General features: G+C 39.8%; 1 protein-coding gene across 4 annotated transcripts in view; it reads left to right on the top strand.

The window, feature by feature from the left end:
- The window catches only part of MET (MET proto-oncogene, receptor tyrosine kinase), a 97,537-nt gene that overhangs the window by 20,751 nt on the left and 63,110 nt on the right, over positions 1 to 13,676 (top strand). For all 4 annotated transcript variants that reach the window (XM_083574320.1, XM_083574317.1, XM_083574319.1 and 1 more), the window contains one exon: positions 6,319 to 7,539. In XM_083574320.1, the coding sequence (XP_083430446.1) occupies positions 6,334 to 7,539 (1,206 nt within the window). In that variant the 5' untranslated portion in view covers positions 6,319 to 6,333. The remainder of the gene's footprint in view (positions 1 to 6,318; positions 7,540 to 13,676) is intronic.

Below are 13,676 nucleotides of genomic sequence, written 5' to 3'. Positions count from 1 at the left end.
AAGGGGTGAGAAGGTAAAATTCTGCTAAAATTCTGAATGCATACCTGGTTTTTCCCCCCCACCGCTCAGCTTAAAAAGAATACACTAAAGATCTTTCAAATGAGCCAAGAAGACTGTAACTTATTGTCAATACTGTTGATGACTCCCCCCCCCCTAAATAGCAGGCCAATTGCCTGAATTTATTTATTGCTCGTCCTATCTCCAGTTACCATTCTTTCTTCCTTTCCTATAATATCTGGTTATTGGGAAATGGTCATCATGTATATATTAAGTAACAAGGAATACAAATTTGGTTGTGGATCTTAGCCACTTCAACCAACCATGGTTCTTATTGCTAGCAACTGATTTCCATGAGAAACTTGCTGGTTGTCCTCACCCAACTTCTTCAGTTGCATAATGTATTCTAGATTCTTAATGTTGATGCAAACGCATTCATTTTACTTAGTTATGGACTTGATAAGTTTAAAGCTGCATAAACAGTGTTTCTTGGGCTTGGTGATTCACTGCACAATGGAACTTGGTAGCCTTAAAGGAAGGCAGCCCTGAATCATTCCCCCACTTGCATATTTAACTCTGATGTGAAAGTTTTTTGTGGAACCATCTTCACATCGAATTAAGGCTGGTGCCTTTGCTGATGACATTTTGGCTTCTTCTTAAAATTGATCTGTGTACCCAGGCTTTTGCTGGTGCTAAGCTCCAGCATATGGTTGATTTTTTTTATTCCTGCCCATTTTCAACTGCATAGTTTTTTGTGGGTTTTTTTGCATTTTATATGTTATTGATGTATTATATTTTAACTTTGGTACACCATCACAAGAGCGTCGGGAGAGGCAGTACTGTAGAAAAACTTGTTAATAAAGCTGATAATGTAGCATTTATGCAATTAGAGGAATAGATAGCTCTTATTGATACCTCTTTCAAAATACTAGGTTGGACATCTAAGCCTCTTATTTTGCCCTCGGGACTACACCAGTGTGGTGTAGTGGTTAAGAGCGGTAGACTCATAATCTGGGAAACTGGGTTCGCGTCTCCGCTCCTCCACATGTAGCTGCTGGGTGATCTTGGGCTAGTAACGCTTCTTTGAAGTCTCTCAGCCCCACTCACCTCACAGAGTGTTTGTTGTGGGGGAGGAAGGGAAAGGAGAATGTTAGCCACTTTGAGACTCCTTCGGGTAGTGATAAAGCGGGATATCAAATCCAGACTCTTCTTCTTCTTCTCCCCAGGCCAGGCCCCTCAATGGTCCTGCTCTGTATTGGCCTCTTATGTTTTTTGCCTTTCTGGAATGTGTGTGTGAACTATGGAGGTGCTGAGGGTGTGGAGGCAGAAGTGGGGAGGTGGGATGTAGCCTGCTATACAAAAATGAAGAATAACGTCTGTTAACTCCATCCACTTTTGCCTCTGGACACCCTGCCTACCAGCGACATGTGCCCCCAAGACTAAATGGTTCCCTACCTAGCAGTGGCGTAGCGTGGGGGGTGCAGGGGGGGCCGGCCACACCGGGTGCAACATCTGGGGTTAGGGCAAATCCACGGGTTAGGGGGCGCAAATCCACGGGTTAGGGGGCGCAAATTACTTGCCTTGCCCCGGGTGCTGACAACCCATGCTACGCCACTGCTACCTAGTGTATGTAGATTAATGCTTTCTGGTTCTGAGTCAATATGACTGCTGAATTTTCAAAGTCAGATAACACTTTGCAACAGAATTGACATATTCAACCTGAAATTCGTACCTGAGATGCTATGGTCACACAAGAGTTGGATTAACCCAAAGCACTTCAGACAATTTACAGGGTGATAGCCAATGTTGTCCAGCTAAGTCAGAGTCAGAGTAGACCCACTAAAAGCGACGAACCTCCATTGATTTCAGTGGGTCAGCTCTACGACTTTGTTGATTATCACCCACTATTAATCTGTGCTAAATCGTTGGATAAGGGAACAATTTCTGACACACATGGATACATGATCCATTGTTTTCATTTTTACTGGTATGAAATAGCTTTTATTTCGGTATTTGTTTCCTTGTGCAAATTTTCCTTCCTGCTGAACCTGAATGTCTGAACTACTTGGATTTACAGAGAAAGGAGAATGGTACAGGAGTTGCTATGCCCATTCCTCCTTACCTGCTTGTTGAGTGGCTTTATCGTGAATATATTGTTGACCCTACTCCCTTAAAATAGCACAAGAAGCAATGAAGAGCCAATTCTAATATTCAGAAAAAGTGCATAGTGCAACGTTCCTGTAACTTTACTAGTGCCACTGCTAAATGGGAGAAAGGAATCTTTCAGTGCACAGCCCTATGTAAAACATAAAAGCCCCTAATTGCATGTAGAACATGAGGCTTGTGCATTAGTATGAAGTCTACACGAGTGCAACCCACATTCTCAAGTGATAGTTTCTCAAGGGCTGTTCTGTGTATTTTCTGAATGCTTCCACCTCTTTTTAAATGATTGCCAGCATAATACAAGTACTGGGAGATATTTGTATAATACTGGAGTTTCCTAAATGAAGGTTTGAAGCGTTTCATTGGAGATGCCGTTTAACATACATCCTGTTTTTGAAACACTGCATTTGGGGACAAGATTACTCATTTGGAACCTTCCGATTCTGTTGTTGGGACCATAGGGAATTGCCTTATGCTAACTCTGACAATGGCTCTGCCTAGCTTAGCATTGGTGACACTGATTGGCAGTGGCTTCCCAGTAATCTTTCCCAGCCTGACCTGGAGACACCAGAGTTTGAAGCTGTGGTTTTTATTTTTATTTTTGCATGCAGAACATCTTCTTTGCCAGTGAAACACAGCCTTTCCCCTAATTCTAAAGGGACTGGTTACTGAGCAGATAGCTCAGTCAATAGATCACGAGACTCTTACTTTCAGGGTTATGGGTTCAAACCCCACCTCGGGTGAAAGATTTCCTGCATTGCAGGGGGTTGGACTAGATGATCCTCAGGGTCCCAACTCTACAATTCTGTGATTAAAGAATCATAGAACAGGACATGATGCTATGAGTGGAGTCAAAGACTTCTGCAACCTAAATCAGGACATTATATAAAATAAACAGGCATAAGATAGTCAGCAGGAATTCTGCTTACTTGCAAAGAGAAAATAAACCACACATTTGCAGCAATGAATATTAGTCAGGCCACGTAAGTTTCCATCATCAGGATATCAGCCGCAACACTTATATTTGCACCTCTTGTTATATGACATGTCATTTCTTACCACACTTGTGGTGCCTGGCTAGTACTCATTTCTAAAGACTCACACTACACGACACATTTCCATGAAAGAAAACTGACATCATGCTGGCCAAAAACAGATTTACTGTTGACTTGTTCAGTTTTGAGGCTTCTGTTGTCCTTAACACAGATTTCTTTCAAGTTCCTTTTAGTGACTTTTATGTTTAATCCAAACTGGAGAAACTTCTACATTGGCAACACTGGTATTGTAGATCTGATTCAGCAGATCTCAGTTGCTCAGCTGTGACTGAATCAAAATGATTTGTTTAGGTAGACCAATTTGATACTGTATTTCACATGACCTTATAAAGAGTTGGGTATTTTCTTTTTTCTTATCTCCTTTCTCCCTATGCAGTTTAATTCTGCTTTTTGAGAAATTGAAGAGTTTAGGGCCCAGCACATATTACTTCTGCAAAAACCTCCTGTCTGCACAGATTAATAGCACAAGCCACAGGGAAATGAAATGCAATATTTATTGATCTAAAGCACTGGAAGGAACACAGCAGTTTCTTAGAAATCAATTACTTTTGAGTTCTGTCACAAGTTATCCAAAACAAAAATATGTATTAATCCTAAAAGTATGGGCTGTACATTCATACCTCGGGTTGAATGCGCTTTGGGTTGAGCGCGTTCGAGTTGCGCTCTGCGGCAACCCGGAAGTAACGGAGCGCATTACTTCCGGGTTTCGCCGCTTGCGCAGACGCTCAAAATGACGTCATGCGCATGCGCAGAAGTGGCGAAAAGTAACGCATGTGTGCGCAGACGTGCCGTTGCTAGTTACGTTTGCTTCTAGATGCAAACGGGTCTCCAGAACGGATCCTGTTCATATCTAGAGGTACCACTGTATTCACAAAACTGCTTCTACAATGAGGCTTTCCCACCCTCATTCCTTTATCCAGAAAAGCCGATGCCATGTAGGGAGGGTTTAGGTGATGGAAGGGGTTTCAGGCTACACTCCTACGCACACCCCATTGGACACAGTGGATGATGCCCAACAATGCCACACTTGTCCATGGATTCCAGTGAGTCTATTCTGAGGTATAGTGGTACCTCGGGTTAAGTACTTAATTCGTTCCGGAGGGCCGTTCTTAACCTGAAACTGTTCTTAACCTGAAGCACCACTTTAGCTAATGGGGCCTCCTGCTGCCACCGCGCCGCCAGAGCACAATTTCTGTTCTCATCCTGAAGCAAAGTTCTTAACCCAAGGTAATATTTCTGGGTTAGTGGAGTCTGTAACCTGAAGCGTATGTAACCTGAAGCGTATGTAACCCGAGGTACCACTGTATAACTAAGGCTGCAGCCCTAGCCTCACTTATATGAGAGTAAGCCCCATTGAATTCAAGAGGACTTGCTTCTGAGTGGACATATCTAGAACTGGTTTATCAGAGGAAATCACACACACACACACACACACACACACACACACACACTTCTGAGTGAACTGAAGTGCCTTCCATTGGTGCAAGCCTTTCCTTAGATCCAAGCCAATGTATCTTTTAAGCAAAAGCTGTGATACTGTTTCTAACGTAGTAAGACTCTTTGTTAACTTTGTTAAAGCCTTGTTGAACATTTCTAGAAATAAAAATAAATAAATAAATGCTTTGAGCTTGCTAGGAGCATTTGTATATTGGTAACAATACTATTCACCTGCAGCTAAATAACATTTCCCCGCGAAATCCTGTAAACAACATATGGCCATGATTCCTTTTGGATTGTTTAATTGTTTTCCTCCAGGGAAACTAAATTTAGCTTAGCAACTGTGCCTAAGTATCAATAGAACAATGTTTGGTGTGACTTAACCGTAGTATAATGTTGAAGACTGGTGCAAAACCCACTTCAACCACAATTCATTTAGTGCCCGTATAGTCATATGAGTCTTTTTTTTACTCTGCAAACCACATCAGAATGAATACAAAGGAAGAAATTTGCAAGGTTAGGCTCTTCACTAGCCTAATTAGCTTGTCAGTTCTTTGTCTGAGTGTGCTTTTTGCCTGCCTGTGCATTCTAAAGGCCCCCCGAAGTGACTTATTGCTGTGGGAATTAAAAAAAGTGAATCCAATTAATCCCAGCAAAAAAAAGTCAATAAGCAGAATATGCAGAAAACACATTACTCAAGCAGTGGTGTAATGATCTCCCCCAAATGCTCTTGGCATGTCAAGAACTATAAAAGATTTTTAAAAATTTCCCACTTGGTATGAAAACAAAATACTCTCTTGAAACACACACACACACACACACACACACACACACACACACATACTACTATAATAATATTTGTTACATATTGTTATTATGTGATGGGAAAAATATAATGAAGACTGGGTTTCTGTTCTGAGCTATATAGAATCATAGAATTGTAGAGCAGGAAGGGACTATGAGGGTCATCTAGTCCAACCCCCTGCAAAGCAGGAATCTCGTGCCCAATGTGTGGTTCACACTCACAACCCAGAGATTAAGAGTCTCATGCTCAACCGGCTGAACTATCCAGGTGTGATGCTAATGGAAATTCATAAATTTGCCACACTTTAACAATAACAGTCACATTTTTTTCAAAAATTGGTGCCTTACCTATTTTGTGCATGGTAGGTTCGTTCTAAATTAACTGAAATGAACATACTTCTTTTACAGCAGTTTAAAATGAACTATCTGTTAAATCAAATGGCTGCCTACTATCTACATTTAAAAAATTGTATTCCTAATTGATTTTCTTGAAATTTTTTATCAAACAGTTGAATTAAGTTCCTTGTATTGGTAAGCAACTCTGACATAATTAGCTTTAACTATCTATCTATCTATCTATCTATCTATCTATCTATCTATCATCTGTGTAAAGTAGCATGTTTCAAGGATAAAGGAACATGAACACACTTTCATTATCAGAAGGGCTTCCTCTTGTTGCTGCTTTTCATCATTTATATTCAATTTTTGGTCACCACCTTGCTATTGTTTGCATCTCATGGTGTTGCCTTCTGATAGAAAAGCTAAAGTCTTATACAACTTAGATGCACATTTCCTTTTGCTGATTGATAATTCGTTCTGTGATTTATTAACATACTAACTTTCTTACATGTTTTTTTGACAGGACAAATCTGCAGTAATGAAGAATCCTGCTCCTTCTGCCTCCAGGATTATCTTATTTCTGTTGATATTGGTACAGAGGAGCAAAGGTAAATGTAAAGAGGCAGCGTCAAGGCCGGAGATCAATCTGAATGTCAAATACCAACTTCCTAATTTCACGGCAGAAACCCCGATACAAAATATAGTTCTATACAAGCACAACATCTATGGGGGAGCGGTCAATAAAATCTATGTCTTCAATGAAAGCCTTCACAACGTATTTGAGTACAAGACTGGGCCCGTTCTGGAGAACCCAGATTGTGCTCCCTGTAAAGAATGTAAGCCTAAAGTAAACCAATCTGATAACATCTGGAAGGATAACATCAACATGGCTCTATTCCTAGATACATACTACGAAGGCCAGCTCATCAGTTGCGGCAGCGTTGGAAAAGGAACTTGTCAGCGCCATGTCATTCATCTTGATAATCCTGCTGACATTGGAAAGGAGGTCTACTGCATGTATTCTAAAAGGATGGATGAGGAATCAGACCAGTGTCCTGACTGTGTTGTAAGCCCTTTAGGAACCAAAGTTCTGGTAACAGTGAAGGAAAGATTTGTGTACTTCTATGTTGGAAATACTATCAATAATTCATCTCAGCAGGACCATTCGCTGCATTCGCTATCTGTTCGGAGATTAAAAGAAACCCTGGACGGTTTTGAGTTTCTCACCGCTTACTCTTACATTGATGTACTTCCAGAATTCAGAAATTCCTACCCTATTAAGTACATCCATGCATTTGAAAAAGACCACTTTGTGTACTTCCTCACTGTCCAGAGAGAATCTATAGATTCTCAGGCTTTTCAGACAAGGATCATACGGTTCTGCTCTTTTGAGTCCGTGTTGCATTCATACATGGAAATGCCTCTTGAGTGCATTTACACGGAGAAACGGAGAAAGAGGTCAACCAAGCGGTCGAATGAGGTATTAAATCTTTTGCAGGCTGCGTATGTTGGTAAACCAGGTGCAGACTTAGCCTCGGAAATGCGAATCGATGTCAACCAAGATATTCTTTATGGTGTATTTGCTCAAAGTAAACCAGACTCTGCGGAACCAACTCATAAATCTGCTGTCTGTGCAATATCCATCAAAACCATCGACGAGTTCTTTGGCAAGATTGTAGACCAACAAAACATGAAATGTCTTCAGCATCTATACAGAAAGGACAGCAAGTACTGCTTGAGCAGGGTAAGTGAGCGTGGTACTAATTAGTTACTTAAATCGGCTAATTATCCCATCCATCCCTAGTCTCATTTATATTGTGCATTCCATTATTCAGTGCATAGCCCCATTGATTTCCATTGTTAGTAGTGTGTGGTTTTTTTAGGGCTACCATTTTTTTGGCTGAAGTCCAGGGCCAATTATTTCAAATTGTTTAAGCTGTCTGTCTAAATAAATAACAATTGGTGCTGGTCACTACCAGAGATGATTCATCTTTGTAAGAAGCGGTTCCTGTAAATTGAATATAGAGGTCACTGGAGAGGCTTAAGAGGATACAGCATATATTAGAAATAAAGATCCCTTGAAAAGCCTGGATTCATTGAAGACAAGCACTTACTTTGCACTGGACCGCTACGTATTTGTTAAATTTTTATTCAACCTTTCTATTGAAATAGGCTTCAGGGTGGCTTTAAAATACAAAAATTAAAACACTATTAAATAGCGACAACAAACCTGAATCCATTAAGGCAGTGATGGCCAAACTTGGCCCTCCAGCTGTTTTTGGGACTACAATTCCCATCATCCCTGACCACTGGTCCTGTTAGCTAGGGATGATGGGAGTTGTAGTCCTCAAACAGTTGGAGGGCCAGGTTTGGCCATCACTTCATTAAGGCAAATAAGTGAAACTAAAGCTACCAGTAGGAAAACAGTTCTGGCCATTTGATGTCAACTGCTGTTAGAAAAGAACAAATTTGGTCAGTGGTCCAATTTGCCTGAGAGAACACCACTGCTGCGGCACCAGTGCAGAAAAGGTTTTCTCTCCAGAGTCACCAGCCTAACCACTGAAAGGAAACACATCTGGGTTGAGTGTGTCTGTATATGGGCAGTTGGGAGAAGGCAATTCTTCAGAAACCCTAGCTCCAAACAATCTATGATTTTACAGTTCAAAAATAATCACTGTAAATGGCTTACTATTCTCTTACTACTTTATATAAGCACCATATATTTTCTTTTATGTTTGTATGATTTCTGTGCTTCATTTTAATGGGTCTGTGGCTGTATAATAAAATTGAATTGATTTTGATGGCTTTACCAGTCAAAAAGAGTTCTTTAAAGAGGCATGTTCATCACATCCACTTTTATGTGGCCCAGCAAACATTTAAGCTCTGAAGCAATGCACCCAGTTACAAACTTGCAGTGCAGTCCTGTGCATGCTTCCGTCAGAAGTGGCACTGTGTTCAATGGGGCTTACACCCTAGTAAGTGTGCCTAGGAGTGTAGCCCTAAATTTTCACTGGCGTAAGCCTTGGCAACATTACCTCATTCCTCTGCAGCTGCCAGCACTGCCAATGAAGTGATGTAGTATTTTTCATGTTGATGTCATCCCACACCTTAAAGGCTCAACTTGTCTTTGTGTGTGCATTTTATAAGTCCAATGCAAACTTCTCTCTCTTTTTTAATTTTTTGAACAAAAACTCAAATTCCCCCAAATTTTTCATGGAGAATTTATGTTTGCATATCTGTCTGCAGAGAATATCCAGTGAAATATATTGCAGACCACTTTACAATTACCTGAGCAATCAGAAATTCTAGCTGTTGCAACATCAGTTTTCTAGATAGGAGGGAGGACTGTGTGTTTAGGAATTTGGTTGTTTAGTTAACATCAGGTGATGTGTGAGATCAGTGAAGGTTCAAGTTGACAAAAGGCTTAACCACCTTTTTTCACAACATAACTTCCTGGTGTTGGGCTACTAATTTAGTTTAAAACAAAACTTGCAGGAGTTTATAAGCATGTCTGGGTTTTACAAGGTTTCACAGACACTGTATTCTGACACCAGCCTTTTGCACAATGTAGCTAAATCACATAGTTTTGTTTGTTAAATTGACAACATCGTTTTCAGGAAGATCCAGCAACTTCTATCAGAATAATACCAATACTTCCTGTGCCCCACCTCTCAGCCCTCATTATTGCAGCTCTAAGAAATTAATATTGTAGCCTCTCTCCATCATAGAAGTACCTGAAATAAGGGACTTTAGCACTGTATAAAAACTTTCTGCGCATTATTTTTGCAGCTTTTCAAGTACATGCTTGTTTAATCGAATAGTTAGTTGCAGGCACTGGAGAGAGAGAGAGAGAGTGTGTGTCTGTGTCCAATAGGCAAGGAAGTCTCCCCAGTTCACTTCTGCAAAGGGATATGTTTTGCAGAACTGTCCCCACAGAATGTGAATTGGATTATGGAAAAATGAACTCTGTTCATTATTTGTGTGTTCTGAGCGCTAAGGCTCAGAAAAAGTGAAAAGCAAGCAACAAGCTTTGCATTAGAAAACAATATATGGATGCTTTTGTTGATTTTTGCTGGACAAAAACCATTAGCTATCAGCTTGTCTAAGAATGTGCTTAGGACACAAAACTAGGCTTTTTAGAAAGTCCTCTCTAGAGCTTACCAATACCAAAGTAAGACATTTTAAAATAAAGTGTTTTCATTCATTTTTCAAACTTACCAGCTTAATCAAAAACCTGCTATGCCCAAAGTACTTTAATTTAAGGTCAATCTCACTGAGAATGAATAGATTAAACTGAAGCTCTTCAGCTAAAGTTATTTGTGGCTTTCACCTGGTGGCCCCTAAAACGTGCTATAAAAATATATATTCTTTGCACTTCTCAGGAATATTTGTAATGTGGCGATTGTAAATTGCTTAGAGGGGTTATTGCAATCAAGCAGTATATAGATTTTGTTAAATAACATAAGTAAATAAAATATTGCATAGTCACCTCTTGCCCTTTCCCTCTGGTATTTGGAACAAAATTCTTCTTCATCTTGAAGTTTAATTTCCTTTACTCATTTTTCATTCTAGAAAGAAGTGTTTAGAACAGTTTTCTTCCATAGCAACATATTAGTGTTTGGCCTCTCCTTTTTCTTTTAATCTGGATGTTGTTTTTAAATCTTTTAACTCATTCAGATCAATTTAATAGTATTCCCCACCAAAGTATTTCATTAAAATATTGATGAAATCATTGGCCAGTTTCAACTTATCAGGAAAATGTTGCTTGCTTGAGTATACTTTTCAGATTCTGCCAGTGTTTTGCATATGAATATATTAGGGAAGCTGATGGTTTGATTATCTGAGCAAAATGCACAATTTCAATAAATGCCATAAGATGTGAAATCAGTGAGCAGGCTTTTGATGAATAACACTGATAAGATGAACTATGGAGGAAATAAAATGAATATATGCTCCTAGTAGTAATTGGGGGAGAAAATGTGTGAATTTATTTTTCCTGATTTCTACCTCAGAGAAACAAGTGTTGTAAATACTTTTTATTAGAAATCTTAGAAAAAAATGCATTGCAGGTTTTCTGAAATCTAACTCATTAAACACCTTCATGCTAAATTGTTGCTAACATACAGATAGACTTAAATTGGTCTTGGGATACTTAATTACTGCTTTGTATAGAGTGGGTCTATAGTCCCTATGTTGCATTGTGCATAGTATTTGTTGGAACAAATCCCTGGAGCTGATTGCTATGAAGTGGGCTTTGCAAAAAACAACAACAACCCACTCTTGCCTTCGGTTGTTTGTCATTGTTGCAGTTCCTGCTGCAGCACCCTCTCAGCTCAGCACCCAGTGCAGGACCACTTACATCCCCTAAATCTGCCTCTGCCCCAACAAATGCAGTCAGAACATTGCTGTGTGCTCATGTTGAAGCCTACTCAGAAGCAGTCAAGGCAGCAAAAAAGTACAGTGGTACCTTGGGTTATAGAAGTTTCAGGTTACAGACGCTTCAAGTTACAGACTCCGCTAACCCAGAAATAGTACCTCGGGTTAAGAAATTTGCTTCAGGATGAGAACACAAATCGTGTGGCGGCGGCGCAACAGCAGCGGGAGGCCCCATTAGCTAAAGTGGTACCTCAGGTCAAGAACAGTTTCAGGTTAAGAACGGACCTCCAGAACGAATTAATTTCTTAACCCGAAGTACCACTGTATTTATTTTTCACCTTCATTGTGTCTTCTGCATGTTGTCCAGTGAAGCTTTTTAGATGCTTCCGGGCCTTTTACACATTGGCCCGAGGGAGGTAATTGAACCATGGATATGACTGATGCTTCTTTAGGAGGAGGAGCAGTGAGAAGCCTTCACTAGACCTGGAATATCTCAGTATTTCTATACTGGTGTCAAATGATGGCAGCCAACCATTTCTCTTGGCTGTTCAGAAACCGCTTCTGATTGGCTGCAGGAGCTTCCTGCATTCAAGCGGAAGCCATGTTGGACATTTGGCTTCCAAAAAAGGTTCGAAAACCAGAACACTTACTTCCGAGTTTTTGGCGTTCAGGAGCCGATTTGTTCAACAACTAAGCCGTTCACGAACCAAGGTATGACAGTAGTCCAAAAGGGTTTACCCCCATACTGGGCTAGCTCCTCTGTCAGTGAAGTTCAAGGTTCAACATTACCTCAAAACAACAATACATCTACAATCAATAATACAGCAACACACACCCTTTCACCACATGTGAACTACTGTATATAACAATACTGCCACCAGACATTTGAAATCCATTAAAAACAGACATTAGATTTTGGGATTATGCTTTTTGTTGTAAACACTAGTTTTAGTCTACCAAGAACACTTTTCTATGCAGTCCCTATCAATTTCAGTGGGAACATAAGTGGGAGAAATACTCTTTAGGTTAAGGGGCCACAACCCTTGGTGGAATATTTTTGGGAGGGGGCACTGCAGTGGGGAGGCAGGGTGGAAAAATTAGCTTCTGCCACTCCTGTTATGTATACTTAGTTCTGGATCCAGTCTACTGATTTTGCTCTTTTGCTAGTTCTTATTTTAACTTCAATAGGAAGAAGACAATGATCCAAACAATAACGGGGAAAGGTTAAAAAAACAAAACCACCTTTAGTTTCATTGATACTAGAACATGGTTAGCAAATAAGCCTGGAAGCTTCTGAATAATTTCTCTGGCATTTTATTTGCCACACTCCTGGTGGGGAAATGAATACAGTGGACTGGGCACAGATTCAATTTTAGTCATTTTCAGCATGAAGTAGTCAAATTGAGGATGCTAGGTCTTTCAGTTTTATCCAGGACAAAACAGTTGAAATATTTCAAGACATGTGGCATAAACTATAATTCAAGAAACAGCGACAAAACCCACTATACAAAGCACCTAGAAGAACTTTTATCTTACTGACTTTTTGCCACACTCTATCATTCTGCCATTGCATGATAAACTGGTCACTATCAATGTCAAATGAAGATGCAAATAGAGAAAGAAAAGATTTAGGAGTGTGAAATGAAGGCAAGAGGCCCCCTGAAATGAAATCAAGGGAGACAGTGAAATAAACACACAGTGATATTTCTTTACAAAAGATGATAGATGAGGGGAATTGAGTTATGCTTATTTTGTAATGGGAGAAAATAATTACAGCCTTCCACCAGGAAACCGCAAAGACATTTATTGATCTGTTGTCCCCTGGATATGTCTAGTAATATTTAATAAAATAGAGACAAATAACTGCTTCAAAGCTCTGTAACGATAACCTCTTTTTTTAGTACAATTTTTTGGCAGGATTAAAAATATCACATCTCTTGATTGTGAGTAGCTATGTGACTTGTTTTAAGCAGACACTCACCTTAAGTAAGCGGATTGAACATTACAAATAGATACAAAATATACTACTTTTGAGTAAATACATATGATTTCCCCCATTTTTTCATGCTTTTGCAGCATTGCACAAAACAGTACAACACAAAGTTTCAAAATAAATGTGTTTTTATCTCAAAACAAATGGAACAAAAGAATATAACTGAACTGGTTATATGTCAAATTTATTTATTGTGTACAAGGAACAGCAATAGTAATAGGGACAGCAGCATCATTAGTTTTTGTTCTTCATTGGTGAAAAACTCCCGCAGGAGGTTAGGACTCTTCTTCATTGGAGGTTTTTAAACAGAGGTAGGATGGTCATCTGTCATGGATGCTTTAGCTGAGTTTCCTGCATAGCAGGGGGTTGGACCAGATGACCCTGGGGGTCCCTTCTGACTCTATGACTCTGACACAGTTGTAGTCTGGTTTGTTAGGTTGACTGGTGGGTGTAAGAAGTGTGGTTGGTACTACTTGGCTGCAAGCAACTTGTAAGCACTTACAATTGCTGTA

The sequence above is a fragment of the Podarcis filfolensis genome, assembly GCF_964270895.1.
Source record: "Podarcis filfolensis genome assembly, chromosome: 10".
NCBI classification, from domain to species: domain Eukaryota; kingdom Metazoa; phylum Chordata; class Lepidosauria; order Squamata; family Lacertidae; genus Podarcis; species Podarcis filfolensis.
The sequence above is the reverse complement of the archived record's forward strand: the minus strand, read 5'-3'. Positions and strand labels throughout refer to the sequence as shown.